The sequence below is a fragment of the Myotis myotis genome, unplaced genomic scaffold, assembly GCF_014108235.1.
Source record: "Myotis myotis isolate mMyoMyo1 unplaced genomic scaffold, mMyoMyo1.p scaffold_m19_p_2, whole genome shotgun sequence".
Classification (NCBI taxonomy): domain Eukaryota; kingdom Metazoa; phylum Chordata; class Mammalia; order Chiroptera; family Vespertilionidae; genus Myotis; species Myotis myotis.
Window position 1 is genome coordinate 45,250,237 of NW_023416324.1, and position 23,074 is coordinate 45,273,310.

At 41.9% G+C, this 23,074-nt stretch overlaps 1 protein-coding gene across 6 annotated transcripts in view; it reads left to right on the plus strand.

Annotated features, from left to right (window-relative positions):
• The window catches only part of CACHD1 (cache domain containing 1), a 221,965-nt gene that overhangs the window by 186,069 nt on the left and 12,822 nt on the right, over positions 1 to 23,074 (plus strand). For all 6 annotated transcript variants that reach the window (XM_036347577.1, XM_036347578.1, XM_036347581.1 and 3 more), the window contains 11 exons: positions 2,926 to 3,094; positions 7,324 to 7,466; positions 8,152 to 8,333; positions 9,982 to 10,092; positions 15,575 to 15,697; positions 16,823 to 16,922; positions 17,011 to 17,127; positions 19,070 to 19,230; positions 19,589 to 19,675; positions 21,109 to 21,225; positions 22,429 to 22,580. In XM_036347577.1, the coding sequence (XP_036203470.1) occupies positions 2,926 to 3,094; positions 7,324 to 7,466; positions 8,152 to 8,333; positions 9,982 to 10,092; positions 15,575 to 15,697; positions 16,823 to 16,922; positions 17,011 to 17,127; positions 19,070 to 19,230; positions 19,589 to 19,675; positions 21,109 to 21,225; positions 22,429 to 22,580 (1,462 nt within the window). The remainder of the gene's footprint in view (positions 1 to 2,925; positions 3,095 to 7,323; positions 7,467 to 8,151; positions 8,334 to 9,981; positions 10,093 to 15,574; positions 15,698 to 16,822; positions 16,923 to 17,010; positions 17,128 to 19,069; positions 19,231 to 19,588; positions 19,676 to 21,108; positions 21,226 to 22,428; positions 22,581 to 23,074) is intronic.

Here is a 23,074-nt window from a genome sequence, read left to right on the forward strand (position 1 = left end):
AGCAAGCTAACCTACCAGTCAAGTTTCTGCCCCCTGGTGGTCAGTGCACGTCATAGCGACCGGTTTACTGTCTTCCCCCAAATGGTCAGTGCATGTCATAGTGAGCAGTTGAGCAGCCTTAGCATATAATTGGCATATATGCTTTGATTGGTTGAACAGACGACCAGACACTTAGCATATTAGGCTTTTATTATATAGGATAGTACAGATTTGAAATTCGGAGTCAGCTCATCTTCAGGAATTTTTTTTTTTGAGAACGATTGGACCATCTGCCCTTATTTTTTGTATTAATTGAGTTTTTAAATAAAGATGAATTGTTTAATTTTCACATCAGAAAAGGTGAGCCAGGCACCAGAATACTTCATTGAAAAATACTTTTATATTTGAAATTGGAGATTGGTTACCTGCAGTGCAACCTGAATGAAAGCAACTCAGTTATATCCTGGAAAATATCTACCTTTATATGTGTTGGCATTGAAAGAGAAAGAAGGAAACGTAGGCATTCTTTAAAACCTTCTTTGTAGAGTAAATAAACCCAGTGTTAACATTTTTTTAAAAAAAGTATTATCTTCTTAAGATAGATGTTGTTATTTTTTCAGTGTTACTGGTAAATTCTGGCCATTCTGCTCTGCCAAATAGGTGTAATCATGAAATCACTTCAGATAGTTCTCAGAGTTCTGAAATTGTCAAGAACATCACTATTAAGTGAAAAATGAAAGCGGTAATAATAAATAATGAGATTGGAGTTTAAAAGACTGGCCTGGTTACCCAGCAGGAAGAGTAAATATTTTTTTTGAGTTACATTTGAGTTACTTTAGGGAGAAGGTGCTCATCATGTCCTCAGGAATAACATGAATTCCTCTACTAAATATAATCCAAATAGACTTAGCTCATGCTGAGACTAATTGGTTAAATTGCTTAGCATCCATACATGTAGCGGACAGATATGGATGGATTATTTCATGGAATTAATTTAAATGGAACATGAGGGATTATGTTAGGAGTGTTAAGAGATTACGACTCTGTCACTGTGGAACCCAAGTCCATCTTCAAGCATTTGAGGAGGCTGCATGCTGTGAGGGATGGAAGGAAGTACGGACTATAAGACGGTATCACAGTGTTCCTGCACTGCACAGCCTTGCTTCCCTTCAAAACATGAATCCCATGGGCAGTCAGTGAGAAAACCACTCCCAGTCATGGGGAGCCTCTCTGGGTGCATCATAGTCCTGATGAGAACACAATAGAAAGGCCTGTGTTGAAATCTGTTTTCCTTTCTAGTTAAGAACTATTTATAAACATAAATAGTTATAAAGCATTCTGGGATAACTTTGTCTTTAATATTTTCTAATTGTTTAATTACTGTTGATATACAACATTATATTAGTTTTAGGTGTAACAACATGGTGATTCGACATGTATATACCTTATGAAGTGATAATCCCAATAGGTCCAAGACTTGGGTAACTTCTTATTTTTCTCTTCCAGAATAGACACAATTATAAAATGATATTCTGGCCCGTCAGCCAAGTATTTATCTTTTGGTTCCTTGGAACACACAACCCAGGAAACAAACTCAAAGGATGACTCAGTGAAAAGGGAAAGGGGAAGGCGTGAATGCCCCTTCAGAACACCCTGTCATTTTCCAATTTTGTGGGTGGAGGAAAAGGATTCAGTTTGAGAATCTAATTGAACATCCTTGGCAGGGGTACTTGAAAGCAATACCAGGGAGATGCAGATTTCTCCTGTGTTTAAAAAGATTCTGCCACCATCCTCACAAACCCTAAATTACACTTAATGCTAACCTGCCTCGTTAGCATTTTCTCCGCGGTCATTAAGTAAACCCTCTGAGCTGCGTTATTTCTGACTTAGCTGGTTATCACTCTTTTCACTTATTTGCAAGCTACCTTTTAGATAGATTCCATCCATCTCCTGATGTAATAGACTTAAGTAGTCTGGCTCTCTGCTGTTTTTAAGTTAAGGAGCAAGGACTAAATAGCTCGACTTGCCTTTGCTACTTTGGTGGACAGTTTTCCCAGTAAATTTTAGGCGAGCATTCATTTCTAGGAGCAAAGTGCGTTTGGAAGGGCTCTGATGTGTGCGCGTAATAGTTTAGGCTAAGCTACAGCACATTGCTTCCCCTGGGCTGGAGTGGCAGGTCAGGCGGCTTTGTGAGGGAGTCACAGGATGTGTACTTGTCATGAGTGGGAGATCCTGGTCATCTCCAACTAAACAAAGAGAAAGTGGAGAATATAATGAATAAACCAGATTTGGTATGGGCTGTGTATGTGGAGTCATAATTTGCTTTTAAAATAGGCAGCTCTAAAAACACTCATTGTGCCCAGCCAGCGTGTCTCAGTGGTTGAGCGTCGACCTATGAACCAGGAGTTCACAGTTCGATCCCCTGTCAGGACACATGCCCAGGTTGTGGGCTCGATCCCCAGTGTGGGGTGTGCAGGAGACAGCCGATTGATGATTCTCTCTCATCATTGATGTTTCTATTTCTCCTTCTCCCTTCCTCTCGGAAATCAATAAAAATATATTTTATAAAAATAAAAATACTCATTGCAAAAGCAACTATGTATTTTTTAATGCATCTCAAACCCCATAACAGTCGTGTTCTCATGCCATGTTCCTGCTTAAATAAGCAAAGGAGGGCCGGGGTCGCTGTGTCAAAGGGACTCATGTTCGAGTTTCTAATCCCTTCATTAGCTCTGTGATTTCCTGTCCCATACATTCATTTCTTTCTGTAAGAAAGGAAAGTAGGAAACATAAAATGTAATCTTTTGCCAGAGATAGTGTCTATCACCCCATCTTCATGTCTTTCATCCCCTCATCAAATACTTTTCCATGTGGGATAGAAGACAGAGCGGAATTCGCAGGGACCTTCATTTTCTGTATTAGAAATTCTCTATCAATTTTTTTCAGGTACAAGACACTTCCTTTATTCTCTGTATTGTGGTGATACAACCAGAAATACCTGTCAGACAACTGAAGAACCTCAACACCGTGCCCAGCAGCAAGCTGCTGTACCACCGGCTCGACCTCCTGGGCCAGCCCAGTGCGTGCCTCCACTTCAAACAGCTGGCCACTCTAGGTAAAGCCTTGCACTGCTCAGCGTCCTCTGTGGTCTTACTCGTAACAGTTCACTATACATATCAGTTTGAATTTTTTAAAAATGTGCAGGCCTGCAGTGCCAGTTTCGGGATACAGACCTGAAAACATTTTGAGGCCTGGCCTTGGATGGAGTTCTCCAGCAGACACTGAGATGAGGCTGCGTGTGTGGATGATTTATTACTGGTGGGTTCTCGGAGGAAACCAGTGACCAAGTGAGGGGAACAGGATAGGGAAGGAGGAGAGAGCAGGCAAGAGTTTAATTTTAGGTAAGCTCCCAGCCTCAGCCTAACCCTGATCCTGTAAGGGGGCTTTGGAGTATAAATTATACTGTAGGGTTTGCCCAGACTCAAGAAAGGTGCTGCACTTCCCTATTCCATAGTCACTGTCAGCTTTCTGCCAGTGCCAGCAAAGGGCTGTTAGTGGCCCAGAGACAGTCCACCCAAGAGAGTTGCAGAGATGGCCTGCTAAAATCATATGTGGGGACTTGGGGGGATAGAGGGCAGGAGGTGGAGAAATAGTAAAAGGAATCCCTATATATCTATATCGCATATCTGTGTCTGCCACAGGCCCCTGTCTTCCAAAGAGCTTAGGAAATAGGCAAAGAAAGCCAAAGGGAATTCATACTTGTATGTGCCAGGTATTGGACATTCATCATCTGAGTTGACCTATTATAGATGAGGGCATCGGGTTTATTGGAAACACGGACTGTTCCCAAGGTAGCACAGAAAGCAGCAAGGCTGTGATGTGACTCATGTTCCTCCCAGGCCATGATGCCACCTCCTGTATCGCACGCTGCCATGTGCCAGGCCCATGCTGGGCATTTGTAGTGTGTACTATTGATACAACACAGTGTGCTCACAGTACTGTAAACTTCTCTTTTCCACTGTTGAAATACTTAGGGTTTAAAATTCATGACTAAGAATCATTGGACCGTCATCCCACTGAGTAGAGGGCGCACAGGTGGGAAGAGGATGAAGGATAGAAGCCACCAGGCTGAAGGTTACATGGGAGAGCGCTTGTGTTTGGGTTCCTTGTTTAAACTTTGTCCTATGGAGTTTCTGTCTGGATAGGAGATCAGGGGAGCAGGGCAGCCAAGCAGTCTCTCCCAGGACACGGTCCAGCAGCGTAGACTCTGGGAAAGGGCCAGAGGTGTCCATCAGAAAAGGTTTGAGTTGACATGGGTTTGTTGAATTTAGGTTTTGTCTTTGGTTTTCATGCAGCGGAGTATGTATGCCCTTTAATTCACATTTTTAAGAAATGCTTACTGAAGTGCTAGGGTGTGCGTGATTCTCTTAAGTGCTGTGGGGGCAAGGTAAGCATGACTGCTGGTGAATATGAGGTCACTATTCTGAGATTTGAGATGGTGACGTGCAGCAGTTTTTCTAGATGAGAGAAAAGCTCTAGCCTAGACTGTTCACGTGCTTTGGAATAACCCTCATAGCTGCACTGTCTGGTATGGTAGCCACTAGCCTCGTGTGGCTACTGAGCACTGGACATGTGACTAGTCCAACTTGGGATTCACTGTAAGTGTAAAATATTTAACTTTTTATATTGATTACATGTTAAAGTGATAATGTTTTGGATAGATTGGATTCCATAAAATATACTGATAAAATTAATTTAACCTGTTTGCTTTTACTTTTTTTAATGAGACTACTGGAAAATTTTGAATTAGATTTGGGATTGCATTGTATTTCAGTTGCCTAGTGCTGCCCAGTAGAGATAGTCAGAAATGTAGTTTATCAGCTCACATACTTTGCATGAGATGAATGGACTGATCCTACGTCACACAGACAGACCTCAGGCCAGTGGCTGATTTTCACTAGACATTCTCACCACCCGACTTCTCCTTGGCAGTAGAACCCCCTCTCACCCCAGGACAATGTGGAGGGGCCTCGAGAGCAGTTTAGTATCACTTGGTAATGAAAGTGACACAAAATAATTATAATAAAAAGGGAATGGCAAAGAAGCGGTTTCCATCTAATTCTATTGATGAGGAGATTTTGAGGCAATGTGTCCAATATGTATCAGAGCTCCCTCGGGAGAGCTGACGGAGGGACATTGTCTTTCCTGGTACACAAAGAAGTAAAGAACTTTTCAGTGTATATAAACCATTGTGGTTAAATATACATGTATGTATACAAGTATATGGGTACCTTCTAGACATAAAGCCTTGTGTCCTCTCTCGTGCTTGGTTCTCTCTCCCTCAGTCCCTCTTACTGCAGCGAGCTTTCCTAAAATGCAAGTCTCTGTCACTACAAGAAAGGTCCATCCCCAAGGTGCCTCTCCTCCTCTTACCTCTGACCCTACTCTTTTGTCTCTGAAATACTATGTTACCTTTTAACATTTTTTATATTATTGCATGATTCTTATGTTGTTGTTTTCTTTCTCCTTTTTAAAATTCCTTGTCTCTTACTGGGTCCTAAGCTCTCTGAGTTCAGAGACAGTCCTCTTTCTCTGGCACGTTCCTACACGAAGGCCCATGAACACAGCACACTGCTAGGCAGCCTACCCTGTTTAAGCCTCTTAGATATGAATAGAATAATAATCTCCCAGGCTACCCCCTGCTGGTAGCATGAGAATAAGGTGAGACAGCATTCCTAGAAGCACCCTCTCTGGGAATGGTGAACTACTTAACCCTGACCCATCCTTCTGAGGACAACAAAACTCCTGGATGGAAACCCTTTTTAAGAAATTCTTCTTGAAAAGCATCAAAGAACTGACATGATAGTTAGGTCCTGGGTCAACGTATAGGAAACTCTAAGAACTCAGAGAAGAAAGTGAACACCTTAAAGCCACTTTTGCAGTGAACATATTCACCAATCCAGAAGAAACAACTGTGAAATTAAACTGTGCATTAAGTAGCTGCTTATGGCTGAGGGGAGAGGCAGAAATCAAATCCCAGGTCTCCAGAAGGTGGAGACTAATAAATAACGCCCCTCCTCTTCCATATACATGCTTTTAGCAGAGGTCTTATCAGACTTCATCTTGAGGGTAAGGATGAATTGAAACTAAATCAACCCTTGACTTGGGATTCCTGTCATCTGCATGGTCTAAGGAATCTCAGGCATTAACTAGTCGTGGACTAGTTGAATACCAAAGTCCCACCATGCATCACTTAGGCTAGTATCCAGTCTCCTTATTGGGATGTGTTTTGACCTTACTACCTGCCCCCTCTGGAGGGCGAGGGGAGGGGCACCTGGCAGAATCACACAACATTGCTCTCTGGAGGAAGGTATTCCCGTCCTGTTAGGCCTCAACTATTCTTACTAATTTGTCTAACGTCCAGCACCGTCAGAAATAACTAGGCCACAAGGGAACAGGACACCATGACTGAGAACTAACAAAAGGAATAGAAAGTGACCCATAGATTTAAATGAGATAGGGCACAGGATTCTAAAGCTTTTAAAAATAAGAAAGAACAATGAAAAATGTCAAAGCCGAAAATGAAGTGTTCATGATTTATCGTGTAATTCACTGAGCATTTCTGTCTTAATAGAGAGCAGGGCTTTTCCACTTAGATAGGATCAACAATGACATGTGTCTAGGTAACTACTACCTTTCTACAGGCTTTCGTTTATGCCGAGTTTGGCTGTACCCGTCTGTGAGGATCTTACTTTATTTTATTTTTGCATTGACTCCAATATGCCATTTCTCTTCCTAGATACTAATACCAGGGTGAACACTAATAGTGAGCACTGAGAGCACTTGCCGTGTGCCGGGCACCGATCTGCGTGCTTTAGATTTAACTCATTTGCTTTACATAGTATATTAGCTGATATAATTCTCACCATAGCTCTGTAAGGTTGGTGCAGTTATTTCACCCACCTCCCCACCCCTCGCCGCCCTTTGCAGATGATAAAAACACCACGTACAGTACAACTTTTGCCCAACATCACGCAGCCGGCAAACGGTGGAGCCCAGGTTCAACCCAGCCTGGCTCCGTGTCCTGTGCTGCCTCCTCGATCCTCATACGTATGTGTAGCCCTCAGGCATTTTGCACATTGGCCACATCAGCACTTGCATATATTTGTATGTGTATCTCCTCTGGTTCGCTCATGATTGTAGCCCCACGTCGAGTTCTTTGCTTTCCTCTGGGAGACTCTAAGCCCCCACGGCAGACAGGGTGGCGGGGCCTTAGGGGCGCTTCTGTGGGGGCCTGAGAAGAAGGCCTGGTGTTCTCAGGCCTGTTTGTCTGCTGTCTTTCAGAGAGTCCAACCGTCATGCTGTCTGCTGGCAGCTTTTCCTCCCCCTACGAGCACCTCAGCCAGCCCGAGACAAAGCGCATGGTGGAGCACTACACAGCCTACCTCAGTGACAACACCCGCCTCATTGCCAACCCGGGGCTCAAAGTGAGTGCTGGCCTGGGGCCCCATCCCGGGCGCCCTGTGCCCAGGCCTGGAGGACCTGCTGACTGTGAGCCTTGGACGTGGGAAGCCCAGGCCTGGATCTGTGCCTCTTGGCTGGAGAGCCAGAAAGACAGCATGTGGCCGGGGGAGGTTGGTCGGTGATGCCCCTTCTGATGGATGAAGAAGCCCGGGAGCCAGATGAACAAGCCCTTTCAGGCCTTAGAATGCACGAGGGTTTTCTAGGGGGGAGGGAGGGTGTGAGAGTTAGAGACCAGTGACACTTTCCCAGGCCTGTTTTTCCCAGGAGAGAGAAGAAAAGTGCCCCTACTGTCTGTTGAGATCACTATGATGACGTTTAAGGAGCAGAGATTTAGCTGCCGTGTGTGTGTGTGTGTGTGTGTGTGTGTGATTGTGTGTGTGATGCTTCTGTAGGATCTGTCCCCTTAAACGCAGAAAGCCTCGCTAAAATGAACAATGGAGTAAATCCCATTCCCACATCCACGGACTGCATTTCAGTAAGCTTTTGTTTCCCCCAAGTGTGGCTGTGCCCATCTGCTGGGGCAAGACTTGGAAGAAGTAATTGGGCTTGGCTTCCCTGCCAGAGAGCGCTGGGCAGCGCTGCCAGCGGTCCCCTCTCCTTTCATGTGCATCTTAAAGGATCCCCGCTATGTCTTCCTTTGTCTCCCAGTTCTCTGTCAGAAATGAAGTAATGGCTACCAGCCACGTCACAGATGAATGGATGACACAAATGGAAATGAGTAGCCTGAACACTTACATTGTCCGCCGTTACATAGCAACACCCAATGGCGTCCTCAGAATTTATCCTGGTTCCCTCATGGACAAAGCCTTTGATCCCACTAGGAGACAATGGTGAGTTTTCGGGGCTTCCATTATCAAAGGTTCCCCCCCAAACCCTGGAGAGACATGATAAGTACATACTATAAAGCAACTTCAGGCGGTCACACCAAAGAAGGTGCTTTCATGGCAGTGAAAACATGTTTTTGCATAGTGTGTTGTTGTTTTTAATGTACTAGCAACAGCTTTGTGGGTTTCCTCTGTGTTCAGTGTTTTCATCTCTTCATTGAAATTTTGAGACTGAAATGCTTTATGCTCAGCCATTTCCATTCCTAGTTCGTTGGATTCTACCTTGTGTGCAGTGTGTCTATAGTGGGCATACTTAATGTCACTGCGCATGTTTATGGCATCCTATTACAGCTCAGGTGTGACCTATGGAAAATAAACAAGTGTGAATTCAAAAACTTTTTTTTTACTTCTGTGCTTTCTTTTTCTCTGATTTTCAAAAACAAATGCTAGTCAGATGGTATAGCAGGGGAGCAATTTGGGCATAAAGACAAGATTTCTAGTCTTGTGCTGCTTGGTAACTAAGTCACTCATGAGTCGGCTCTTGTTTTACTGCCTGTTTCCCCACCCTTCCCAATCCAGGATGCATTTTTACGTGCCCAATTGTATTTGTTTCTACTTCATTCATTAATTTATTTTTATTTTAGCCTCTAAAATATATAGACCAGTGGTTCCCAAGGTGGGGCACCCGCCCCACAGAGAGGCAATTTGACTTTTAAGAGGGGCAATTCCAGAGGTATTAACAGTGAATTTTTTGCATTTGTTATGGTTCTAGGGGCCTCATAAACAGCATATAAATATATATTATGACATATTTATGCATTTCAGTTCTCTATTATATGTTTTGAAACTATTTGCTATTTTTTCATATCACTTCATATTATTATTATTATTTAACAATCTCTTAGTGATTTCTTCCTCGGTACTTCAGCTGTCGTTCTTTTATTTTTCTCTTTCATGGATGCCACGTTCTTTGGAAGCTTGTTTAGATCAAGTTAATGGTTAGACTTCTTCCACATGAACAGGAGTTCGCTTTTTGAAGAATAAGAATTATATGTCATGCGGGGCAGCAGGATTTTAGAGATGCTTAGGTGGGGCATGGCCAAAAAGAAGGTTGGGTGCCACTGATCTAGACTATAGGTCTTGTTAAAAGCTCAGACATATCCTGAGTTTCGTATCTTTTTTAAAGGAAAATTTTAGATTTTCTTGACCTCTTGTATTGATGCTACTATGGTCAGACATAAAAGATATGAACCCTTTTGAATTTTATTGTAACATAGGCACTATTTATAGTAAATACTTTTACCATTTTAAACTTTTTTTCAATTACAGTTGTATTCAGTATTATTTTATATTAGCTTCAGTTGTACATTGTAGTGGTTGGACAATCATGTACTTTACAAAGCATTCTCCCTGATATTTCCAGTGCCCACCTGGCACCATACACAGTTATTACAATGTCAGTGACTATATTTCCTGTGCTATACTTTGCATCCCCATGACTATTTTTTAACTACCAATCTGCACTTCTCAATCCCTTCACTTTTTTCACCCAGTCCCCCATTAATATTTTTTTGAGTTACCAGCTCCCTTTTCTTTGGAATTCACAGAGTTGTTCATATCCTAAAGTGATGTAACTTTCTTTGGTCTCTACTAGGTATCTCCATGCAGTAGCTAATCCAGGGTTGATTTCCTTGACTGGCCCTTACTTAGATGTTGGAGGAGCTGGCTACGTGGTGACTATTAGCCATACAATTCATTCATCCAGGTAATATTTTCATTAGTTCTTAGTCATTTCTTGAACATGGCAAGGGTATTTTGAAAATTTAAATAGGTTAATGGCAAAAGTGTGGCCTTTGAAGTGAAGCAAGCTGAGGTTTGATTGTCTTTTTTAAAAATGTTTTAATTGATTACAGAGAGAGGAAGGGAGAGGAAGAGAGAAAGATAAAAACATCAATGATGAGAGAGAATCATGGACCAGCTGCCTCCTGCACGCTCCCTACAGGGGATCGAGCCCACAACCCAGGCTTGTGCCCTTGATCAGAATTGAACTCGGGACCCTTTAGTCCGAAGGCTGTTGCTCTGGCCACTGAGCCAAACCGGCCAGGGCTTGAGTGTCTTCGTTAGCCGTGTCCTCTCGGATTCCCTGGGCTTCCCTCTGCCATCTGTAAAATGGGGATAATAACACCTCACAAGGCTGTCATGGTTGAGTCATGAAAAGCTCTTACCCTGTTCTTGGCAGCCAGGATGATGCTTGTGAAGAAGAAAAAGAAGGATGTTAGATTCACTAGAGCAGTTTGTAGAAATGCCAGGCTTACCCCAATCAAAGAAATAGCAATAGGAGCCTGACAATTAATCATTACCAGAGAGTGTTTTCTGAAAGAAGGGAGCGTTCTCAGTGAAGGGAGAAAAGTGTCAAGACATCACATTTATTTCCTCTTGTATTGCAGTCGAACTCTAGAACAGTGATGGCGAACCTATGACACGCGTGTCAGAGGTGACACGCGAACTCATTTTTTTGGTTGATTTTTCTTTGTTAAATGGCATTTAAATATATAAAATAAATATCAAAAATACAAGTCTTTGATTTACTATGGTTGCAAATATCAAAAAATTTCTATATGTGACACGGCACCAGAGTTAAGTTAGGGTTTTTCAAAATGCTGACACGCCGAGCTCAAAAGGTTCGCCATCACTGCTCTAGAACCATATAGGAGTCTGTTGTTTTTATTTTGTCCTCCCATTGCCTCCTGAAAAATAAAAAGGCATTTTGAAAATTGATTTTCCAGGAATGCTATAAAATGTCAGTATCACTGTAAATATATTTAGGGTGCTGTACATTTCCTGCTTTTGAAGTTTCAGTATTTAAACTACAAATGTCAGTGAAATGTTGGGTGGAGAGGCAAGTCAAACACATTAAACTGTTTTAATCCCTTCATTATACAAATAGCTGTTTTTCCCTTGTGACCAAGAAAGACCATATTTTGACGAGTACCTGTAATGATACCTTAAAATTATGGGAGACAGATTTCCTTGCTCAACCTTATGCTGCTCACTGGTGCTCATTATATACCAAGTGATTGACATTCGGTAAATTCTTCTAAGGCAGGTTCATTGGGAGTAAGAATTTGGAAGCAGCTCTGTGTGGAATTTCAATCATGACCTGTGTCTCCGTGGAAAGGAGGGCCCTGCCGCCAGCCAAGTGTTGATTCCTTTGCAGGGCACTGTATCTGTTTGGCTCATTCGGCTGCTCCCATCATACAGTATTTCACATGTAAACAAGGAAATGCTCAGTTAGAACAGATTTTTTCCCATGCTTTCATTAACAGACCGTCTGCTAGGCATACACCTACTATTGTCTGAATAGCAAGGCTTAGCATCCCTCCTACACTGATCAGTTGAGAAAAAGTAAACAAAGGTGATTTCTTTGAGGGGACAGCAGTCACCTTGGCCTTTGAGGACAATGGAATGGGCTCTGAAGGATATTATTGGGAGGCAGGTCGCAAACAACGACCCGTGTGTTTCTTCCTAAGTCTCTGGCGTTCCATCAGGCTTGTCCCACCTGGCCACTCCTCCACACCCCTTGGCTCTCCCTTCTACCTTCTATACAGTATTCCTTTTGTTGGTGGAGTGGGGTTGCCACAGGAAGGTGCAGGTTTTTATGCTCATGTGCATATGCACATATACATGTTTTTGTTGGGGTTTGAAAGGGGGGAAGAATTTCCATTGAGTTTACTTATAAATATTTACGGCGTTAGTCCAAATGGAGCTTTCAAATGAGAAATACCTGCATTCAATTTCCTTATTTTGGTTAGTTTTTAGAGTGTGTTTAAACTATACAAGGTTAGTTATTTGAGTGTAGCAAGAGTTAAATGGCCGTTTAAATCCTGCGTTCTGTCCACCAGTCCCTCAGTGAGAATGAATTCCAGGAATAAGTACCCGCTCTTTCCTTGATCAATGTACAGTCTTGGGGACTTGTTATTTGAACATTTTTCTCAGCTGAGCGTGCTTTTCTTATTTAAAGCCATGTATTTTTCATTCAACACAGTTTATCATGCAAGTCAACCACCTCTTCTGGTTCTCAAGCAAAGCCTCTGTAGCTTTAATGGGTGTAGATGGGCTCTCTGCAAAGGCAGTTTTTTTCAAATAATTGCTAGTGAATCTGGCCTCACATGCCAGTTTGAGAGCCTAACCTCTTCCTCAGATCTGATTCTGCTCTAAAAAAGTAGATTTGCCACTTCCTATTTGTATGACTATAAACAAGTTCCTTCTTGCCTTGGTTTCTTAACCTATGAAAGGAATATTTGGTTCAATCTCAAAAGATTCTTCAAGGATTACATTAAATAATGCATGTGAAACTCTTAGAACAGTGCCTGGCACATGGTAAGGGCTCAATACATGTTATATACTTATTATTATTATTCCCTGACCTCCTGGCCTCGTATGCACAACAGAGACAATAATGCCCATGTTGAATGAGGTGATGTGTGTAAAATGCTTAGCCCTCTACTTGACAGTATCGAATCCCAAATAAGTGGCAGTTATTTTTATCATCATTCCATTCGTGCTTTAAATTTCTGGCATTTTCATAGGTCAGAGGAGAGAATTTAAGCTGATGTTCAGCTTATCAGGAGGCATCGTCATTTATCGTTGGTTTATGGCAGTGGTTTGGCTGATAGCTTGGGGAGGAGCTTTTCTAACTCAACGCTCACTTATCAGATTCTTCCAAGAACATCGTTAGTGGCCTGGCAATTGAGGTGTGCCTCTTTGGAGAATGATAATGCTGATAAAGGTGATGAAGTACAGTCAGCGATTAGGGACTGATCATTTGAGTCCTTGGCAGAGAAAATCTCACAAACAGCGTGGTCTATTGTACGTAGAAATGTCAGCGTTGTTTGATTTTTCTATGGTAATCTTTGAGAGTTGCTATGGTAACAGTGTACATTTTTGAAATGCAGGTAAAATATGAATGTTAGACTTACATGGGCAGTATGCATGCTTTTACTTCAGCATGTGGATCATATTGGAGCAGATGACAGTCAAACAGAGGACATCATCTTAACTTGTCCCGAAAAACCTGAGTTGTATTTTTTACTGAGGCAGCTGAAGTAGTGCAGAAAGAGCCAGATTTCCATACTGGACTCTGTATCATAAATAAAAGGTGATCAATCTTGTTTAAGTCGTCTAACCATTCTAAACCTAATTTTTCATTCATTAAGTAGGAACTATAATTCCTTTCTGACAACTTTGCAGGAGATGAAATAGATCATGTAAAATTGCTTGAAACCTCTTAAGGAGACAGTGTAACCTAATGGTTAGGGGCATTATATACTTTGGAGTTGCAGACACTGACTTTAAATTCCTGCTTCCACTAGTTGTTCACTGTGAGACTTTGGCCAAATACTTAATCTTCCCAAGCTTCAGTTTCCTAGAAATGATAAAGCCTCATAAGTTTTCTGTGAAGACATCATTGAAATGATACCAGAGTGCCTATCAGTTGTGACTATTCAATAAATGGAAGCTGTTACTATTATCATAATGGTGGCTGTTATTTAGACTCATCACTCTCCTGGACAGCCAAAAGAGGTTTAAATTTCTTTTGACTGATTCTTCAGGAAAACATTTGCTATGAAGCACAAATCCCATGTAAGGTATTAACTCATTAATTTCTTTCAGGGTGGAATTTAAGTTACTTCAGTAATAATGAGGCTCTTATTGAGGCAATACCCTCTCAAAGATAATCCCACACGATCCTCCCCCATCCCATGCCAAACACACTTTGATAGCAAAACTCTGATAGAAATTTTAGTATGGGTTATGGCCCCTTTTTTCCAGTGGTTATTTTGGGGAAGGGGGTTTGGAATGGGGATGCGGTCTGGGGTGATAGAAAGTTAGTTTCAATGTTGACAGTAACTAGGAGGAGTCAGTTGTCTACATGGCACGGCTAATTTCACTCCCAAATCCTGATTTTCCAAAAGAGGATTTCACTTGGGGAAGTTCCTTCTGAACTTTCCAATGAAAATTTTTAAGATTTTTGTCAATAGCATTGCCATTTTTCTTTTGGTGTTTTCTTTATAAAGAGATCAGTTGGGTGGACGATGATAATTATGGACTCTTGGAATGTGCCATGTTGGGTAAACCTTGAAAACTCCCAGCCACAAAAGGGGCCACGTAACCAAGCCCTTTCAACTGCTCGTGAACATGGATTAAGAACCTAGGTTCCAAGTGAGAAGCCAATGCTTCTGATACATATCTGGCAATTTCTCTGAAAGAATAATGAATTCATACTGTCCACAGCTGAGTTTTAAGCCCTATATAGTTGTGTGTGTGTGTGTGTGTGTGTGTGTGTGTGTGTGTGTGTGTGTGTTTTAGAATAACTTTTACTAAAACACCTTATTGGGTATTTTTTTATATGTTTGGCAGCTTGCTAAGTACTGTAAATATACTACCTCATTTAATAGCTTTATGAACTAGATAATTATCCCCACTTTCAGATGAGAAAACTGAAGCTTAAAAGGTGAAATATTGTCCCAGGAGCCACAAAGATAGAAGCCAACAGGGTCAGGATTTGATCCCAGATCTGCTTGATTCCAGAGCTAAAAGGGTAGCATCATGTTGTACTGCCCAACTTTGTCTTCCTTGGCACTCCTGTTTTTGAGACTAGGTGAAAGATCTGGCCTATGAACCAGGAAAGTCTTGTTCTAAAATATGAGTTGTGTTTTGCATGGAGCCAACGTCAGTATTATAGAAGGAAAACTTGTTTTTACTAAATTTTTTTGTGACCTTAACACTAGTCTGTTAACCTTTGGGAGATCTCAGTTTCTCTACCTATAATTAAGGGGATGACTCAGGCTCCTTGTCTATAGGTTCCCGGTTGTGAGGAACCATAGTAGCCCTGCATCCAGCCTGCTACTTGATGCCTATTCCCTCCCACCCTCATGTTCTTGCCAAAGAGTAGTCCAGTCATTGTCTGAACACCTGTAGTCAGGACTAGCCGTATTCCACAGCTGCACCTTATTTGGGCTGGTCTCTTTTTTTAGAAACTTCTACCTTTCATCCTAACTTTTCCTCTCATCACATCTCCATGTTACGCTAGCTCAGTCATTTAATTGATGGTTTTTATAGGGGTGGAAAGTGTGGAGGAACAGTAGGCATGCATTTCCCATACCATACAATGTCCTTATGATGAGCGTGGCTTTTACCTTTAAATAACCATGCCTCCTCTTCTCCTTGATCTTGTTCACATGAAGTACACAGATGTCTTCTGGTCACACTGTGGCTGTGATGGGCATTGACTTCACGCTTAGATACTTCTACAAGGTTCTGATGGACTTATTGCCTGTTTGTAACCAAGATGGCGGCAACAAAATAAGGTAAGCTTTTGGGGGGCACCATTTCCTTCCTAGTGCAAAATACAAGGAAAATGATGTCAGGTTTCTCTAGTTGAATGGCAACTACAGTGTCATGGTCAGGACCAGAAATTGAATCCGTGGTCTGAGTGTTTTATTAAGAAAGTTTTTCTAAGACGCCAGTTGTGATTTAGACAAACAGACCTGGCTTATAACAGAGAGCGTAACTGTGGCACAGGATTCTCTGAAAGCTCTTGTTTCTTTAGAAGTCAGTAATTAGAGGGTTCCTATGTCTGGGGTGTTAGAAAGACCAGAGGGTACTCTTGGGTAGCACTTTTGATGTTAACTTAGTTATTAAACCAAAGTCCTTGTGAGATATTTCAGATGCTTAGATTGTTCCTTTCACATTTCCCCAGAAAGAGGCTCATGGAACTAAAAGTCTTTTCCGCCTGAATTTCAAAAGAACATGTCTGATCAAAGCAAAGGCATTCCCTTGATTTAATGCAGGCCACTTTTAAAAATAGCGTTCTTATTTCAATCTCATGACCCATGCTTCATATCACCGCTAAGATTCACATTGGCCCTTAATGGGGAAATACAGGATTCATGGCAAATTGTTTTGGAGAGTGTAGAGTAAAATAGAGCAGAATATAGTCTTGATTAAAGCAGTTCTGGCTTTACTTATTTAGTATTTCCATCCAATATATTTTTTATGTCTCCCGAATGTCATATTTTATGTATGCTTATCATCGAAAGGAGAAATTGTATGGTTTACTTCAAGTGTGTGCCTGTAAACATTCAAGGCCACTCTTTTCAGAATCTCCCTCCTCAAAATAAAGAATTAACTTCTTGCTTATACATCCTTGCCAAAGATCTTCGAGCCCATCTTCCTTGGACTGGGTGGTCACATTCTGTATGAACTGTAGGTGACGTCAGAGGCAGATGTAACGCTCTCATCTTAAACTGATCCACCCCTCAAGAAGGATGTACCTGTTTACCTGACTGCCAGTCGTCTTCCATTTTATCAATGAATATTTATTGAGAACCTGGAATAAATGCAACTTGTTTTAGGGCTAGCAAGACCAATGCTCTGTGAAAGCACAGAAAAACAGCTCCAGCGACTGAGGGTTGTCACTTGTGTTGGTGCAGGTGTTTCATCATGGAGGACAGGGGTTACCTGGTGGCACATCCGACCCTCATTGACCCCAAAGGCCACGCGCCTGTGGAACAGCAGCACATCACCCACAAGGTATTTGTTGCAAAGCAGGTAGCTCAGCTCTCCCGCAGCCTGCAGCTCATTAATTACATGGCCTGTGTCTTCTGCTTGGCCTTCTTAGGAGCCCCTGGTAGCAAATGACATCCTGAACCACCCCAACTTCGTCAAGAAAAACTTGTGCAACAGCTTCAGTGACAGGACAGTACAGAGGTTTTACAAGTTCAACACTAGCCTTGTGGTAAGTCTATTCCTTAACACTCTCGCATCCCTTCCCACTGTGGAATATAAAGTAGAGTAATGCTGGTGTTTATCTTGCTCTTGGCTGTTCCATTGAATTAGAATTATAGAATCACAGGACAGGACCCGAGTCCAGCCCCCCAATATGACAACGGTGGGATATAAAGCCCAGAGTAGAGAAGTGACTGTTGTAAGTGCTCCCACCGGGTATTTTGTCTCGGTGTTGTTTGCTTAAAGACACTGAATGTCTGCTAACGCCTGTCCCACTCTCTTTTCTGAATACATGCGGCACCGTGTTCCTCTCTTCCTGTCTTCTAGACATCACTACGTCTCCTAAAATTTGTAAAGCTAACTTAGGTCAGCTCTTGGTCTTCCACCCTGTAAGATGGGAGTTCTCATGTACATCATCCAAAAGTCCTTTCTTTTCTTTAGCTTAGAATACTCTATGATTTGAGGGACTGCAAACTTACCTAAATAAATTTGTAAATAATCCTAGCTGGGTGAGCACTAAAACAGGTAATGTTGGAACCAACAATTAAAACAAAAAGTTATCCAAAAGAAGAAAGCTTTTTATTTGAAATAGATATTTACATCACTAAATGTATAATTAAAAGTGATTTTAAAGATATGATAGCTTAAATGAAAATCCTAATTCTACTTAGTCTCAAAAAAAGCAACAGCAAAAACAGTTTTCTGGAGGAACAGAAGAATTTTTTAAATGAATATGTGAAAAGGAGAGTGTGTTCAGAACAAGAAAAGTGTTGTTCCTCCGTTCAGAACCCATGTCATTCTGAGGAGCGCGCTCTCCAGAGGGGACATTGACAAACCTGAGCGTAGTCAGAGGGAAGCTGCCAGGGAAGGTTGTCCTATGGAAGTCTAACTTACCCGGTATCTACTATCATTTGTACCAAGATTTCACATGGAAAATAATACAATAATTAATAAATAATAATGCACGAATAAACTATGTTTTACGTACTCACAGCTGTAAACCTGCTTTTGCCAACCCCTGTATGAATTAGGATCATTTCTTAATGGCATCAGTTATTCCAAAATGGACCTGGAGCATTCCTGGCTATTGGAGCTAACAGGATGCAAAGCCTCTACTATTGCTTATATTGTAGAGGCCGGCATTTTCCAGGCAGTGGAAAATTTGCCTAGACCTCTAAGAACCCATTCAGTGCCGCGGCTCTCAGTTAGGCTTATCCTCACCACGCAGGTGTAGGGCATGCTGGCATGGAAACAAGCGTGCCTTTAAATAATTGGCCTACTGCATAGGGTACACGTGGAGGCAAAAATGGCCACACTCAGTGTGACAATGACACCTTTGAATCTTTGATTTTCTAATATGGTGACAACTCAAGAAACTGGCTATCACACTTCCTTGTTATGCAATGAAGAAAAGGGTGCTTGCTTTACTTGCATTGTTTAACATTTCTGGAAGCAGGACCCTGGCCTCTTAAAGAGGCTTTGGTTTTAAAATAATTTTATTATTCTAAAAGAACAGATGTTTATTATCTAAAGGGAGGGTGCAAATGCCTGTTTTCTGATTATTTAGGTTTGCCTTTGAATAAATTCTGAACTGTTCCTTACCGGAGAGTTGTCTTTTATTGCTTCTTGCATTTATTTTCATTGTATGATATATTACTGTGTGTTAAAAAGGAAAGAACATTATAAAAACAATCATGAAAATTTTATTTTATAATTGTAGCTAAAAGAATAAATGATGTATATACAGCGGTTAAATGAGCATTATCTATGATGGGATTGTAAATAATTTTTATCTTCCAACATTTTAACATAACTATGTCCTACTTTTGTAATCAGAGACAAAGTGTTATTGTACGCTGTTTTCAGCAGATGGTGCAGAGGTTGTTTTCACCGTGGTAGGGCTGAGTCTTTGCATTGTTGTCTGTCACTTCTGACACCTCGGTTGTCTACAGGGGGATTTGACGAACCTTGTACACGGCAGCCACTGTTCTAAGTACAGACTGGCGAGGATCCCAGGAACCAACGCGTTTGTGGGCATTGTCAACGAAACGTGCGACTCCCTTGCCTTCTGTGCTTGTAGCATGGTGGATCGGCTCTGCCTCAACTGTCACCGGTAAATATGCTATGGGTCCTAGTCTCTGCTTATCATGCTGTTGAATAATTTAACTGATGCCAGTCGTTCTGAAGGGGCATCTGCAGAATAAACAGAAAGTGCTGTGTGTGTCCTGGAGAAAAAGGAAGTCCTGGTTACAGAAGCATTTAGAGCTATGTTGTTTGCAGCAGCCTTATCCAAAGGGCAGTGGGTTGAGGCCAATTGTGTATCTAAACTTTTGGCCATCATTTCGTCGTTACTGTCTATTTTAACTAGCTCAAGTGTTGTTTGGTTTGTTTTGTTTTGTTTCCCCTGGTATGTGAACAACATGTACTTTATTATTGACCTTCTGCATGGTCACTTTCTCTTTGCATTTCAGAATGGAACAAAACGAATGTGAATGTCCCTGTGAGTGCCCTCTGGAGGTCAATGAGTGTACTGGCAACCTCACCAATGCAGAAAACCGGTAAAAAAAATGTATTTTAACAAACACTATCTTTATAATTATTCAAAGTATATATATATACATTTTGTGGGACAATATAGATGCTGTGAGTCTTGTTTATAGATTTGTTTTGGGTTGGGGCATAAGAAGATGATTCATTCTTCTGATTTAACTGTTCGTGAGCCACATTTCAAGTTCCATAGCGCCTTAAAATGGGGTCCACTTCCAGGTTTAAATGTAAATGCTGTGGAAGATTAACAGTATATGTGCTATACACAAAAAATATGAGACTGTTACAGGCATGTGCTGAGTGCCTACCCTATGGCGTTTATTTTACGTACATTAAGTCACTTAGTTTTCTAATTAACTGTGTGAGAAATATGTAGGTATATTTAATACACACATGTGCACACATAACATAGCATTATTTATGTCAAATTACAAATTTTAAGACTAGTTAAATAAATTGTGGTAAGTCCCTTTTCTAGAACGTAAAAGAAAGAATATTGTGTGTATGCATATTAGTACAATTGACCCTTGAACAAAGCAGGGGTTAGGGGATGCACCCTCACACACACACACACACAGTAAAAAAATCTGTGTATAACTTTTTTTTTTAATATATTTTATTGATTTTTGTTTACAGAGAGGAAGGGAGAGGGATAGAGAGCTAGAAACATCGATGAGAGAGAAACATCGATCAGCTGCCTTCTGCACACCCCCCTACTGGGGATGTGCCTGCAACCAAGGTACATGCCCTTGACCGGAATCGAACCTGGGACCCTTCAGTCCGTAGGCCGACGATCTATCCACTGAGCCAAACCTGTTAGGGCCTGTGTATAACTTTTGACTCCCCAAAAACTTAGTTGTCCCTCGATATATATGGGGGATTGGTTCCAGGATCCCCCATGGATACCAAAATCCACAGATGCTCAAGTCCATTGTATAAAATGCCATAGAACAATGCAGACGGTCAGCCCTCTGTGTCTGCAGGCTCCCAGCTATGGATCAAAAACAAGACAGGTACCTACTGAAAAAAATCTCATGCATAAATGGACCCATGTAGTTCAAGCCTGTGTGTTCAAAGGTCAACTGTATATGTTTATTTAGGCATAGAAAAAAAGTATAAAAGGACCCCCATTAAACCGACAACAGTGGTTACTTCTGAAAAGTAAGATTTAGAATGGTGAGTGAGGGGAGGTAACATCCATTTTCGATTTTATGTATTCCTATTTTGTTGAATATTTATGCTTTCCTACATTTTTTGATATTTCTTTTGCACGTAAAGATGAACAAATTGAAGCTCAGAATAGCTAAGTGATTGGCCCAAGATTTTATACAGCTAAGTGGCAAAGCCAGGATTCAAACCCAGATCTGTCTGACACCGTAGGGGCCAGGGGCATGATGAGCTTGGCATGTACGTGGTCCTAACCTCCAGACTTGCTCCTGAATAGAAACCCAAGCTGCGAGGTCCACCAGGAGCCGGTGACATACACAGCTACGGACCCTGGCCTGCAAGATGCTCTTCACCAGTGTGTCAACAGCAGGTGCAGTCAGAGGATGGAGAGCGGGTGAGCAGGGCCCAGGGATGCTTTCACGTCAACGTGATGGTGTGGAGAATAGAACCCAGTAAAGTATAGTGACCAGCGGCCTCAGCCAGCTTTTCCAGCTGGTATTTATTATGCGTCTTCTTGGTGTTTTAAAAAGTAGTATCTGTTTTTTTCAGATCCAAAACTGATACTCCATAAGCTTTTTATTTATCCACCAGGTTTAAGCTCATCCAGTTTTCACATGTTACAGCTACTTGGCATTTATACCGTATGTGACACATGAGTGGGGAAGTTATTCTTGAGATAAAGTGTGAAAATAAATGAATGAGGGGACATGGCATGAAGACGCAAGAGGGCGGGACAGGAACTCATGGGCTCCAGAACCCAGCAGTCAAGGTTCTGTGTGCGATGCATTGAAGCTTATCCATTTTATTTCTTAGAAAGCAGATAATGCTTCCGGGTGGTTTTGAGAACTGAAAACTGTGTGCCCTCTTCTCCTTCCACCTCCTCCCTAGGGTGTTTGGGACTAGACAGTATGCTAGAGGCTGTGGTGACCTAAAGGGATGGGAGTGAGGTGATTCATTTATTATATATAGAGCTGCACGTCCATTTGATGAAACAGTTAGTGGATAGAAAGGGCAGCCAGTTCTACTTTGAGTGTAGATTTTGGCAGAGGAATGTTAGGAATAAATTGGAATGTTATACAGTAACCAAAAGTCAACTAAGTTTGAGAAAATATTCTTTTAGAGCCATAGTACACTTAACTTATTAAAAGCTCTAAGAAATTGACAGTAAGAAAATCTGTTTAACTCACCTCTATTTCCCAAAGTTATTTGACCATATTTTTCTTCCTTCTTTTTTTTTTTTTTTTTTTTTTTTTTTTTTATGACCAGACACTTGGGTGGTATTAGGCCAACCAAAGTCCAACAAACCTTGGGGCCACTCGGCCTTTTAAGATGATTTTAAATAATCCCGCACTCATCCATGCTTGCATGGATTTCATGGTTGGATTCATAGAGAGCAGTTTTCTTTCTCTCATTTCCAAGTTGTTGAGGGACATAAAGCAGGTTGTTGCTATTCTGGTTTTATAAGGAAAGGAAACTGATGCTCGAGGAGTCAGAGCACTCGTAAGTAATGGACATCTGGAGAGCTGGGTGCCCCAGCCCATGTGCCCTCCCCGCCTGGCACTGTTTCCTGGAACACTCAGCCTCGTCTCTCTGGCAGGGACTGCTTTGGTGTGCTGGACTGCGAGTGGTGCATGGTGGACAGCGATGGAAAGACTCACCTGGACAAGGCCTACTGTGCGCCCCAGAAAGAATGCTTTGGGGGGATCGTGGGAGCCAAAAGTCCCTACGCTGATGACCTGGGAGCCATAGGTATGTTTGCTGGGAACCCATAATAAGTTGATTCTTGAAGACACATTTTCCTGTCTTTAAAAAGGACAGAAACCTTAAAACGATCCTCTACGCTGCTTCCCTGATTCCTTTGCCAGTCATTTTTCATTACAAAACCAAGGCCACTGATTTCCTCCAAAGCTGGCGAGATATTCTGTGCAGAGTGAGCAGCCGTCGGGCCTGCCAGGTTTTGCAAGCCTGGAATTCATTCTCATAAAGCGTGTTCTGATAAATGTCAGGCCTGATCTCCGCGTGGCTGAACCCCAGAGTCTGTTTGAATGTGAGTCCCAGCTGTCAGAAGCACGGGGCTGATGGTGGGTGGAGGGACCGCCACACATCCATTTCCCTCACTACGTTTGCAGAGCGAGAAGTCGTGTGGCTACAAATCATTATTTAGGGCCATTGAGGTCAACAGAAGCCAGAGCTTCCCAATGCAGCTGGAGTGGCTTGGGGTGAGGGACAGGATCACTGTAGGG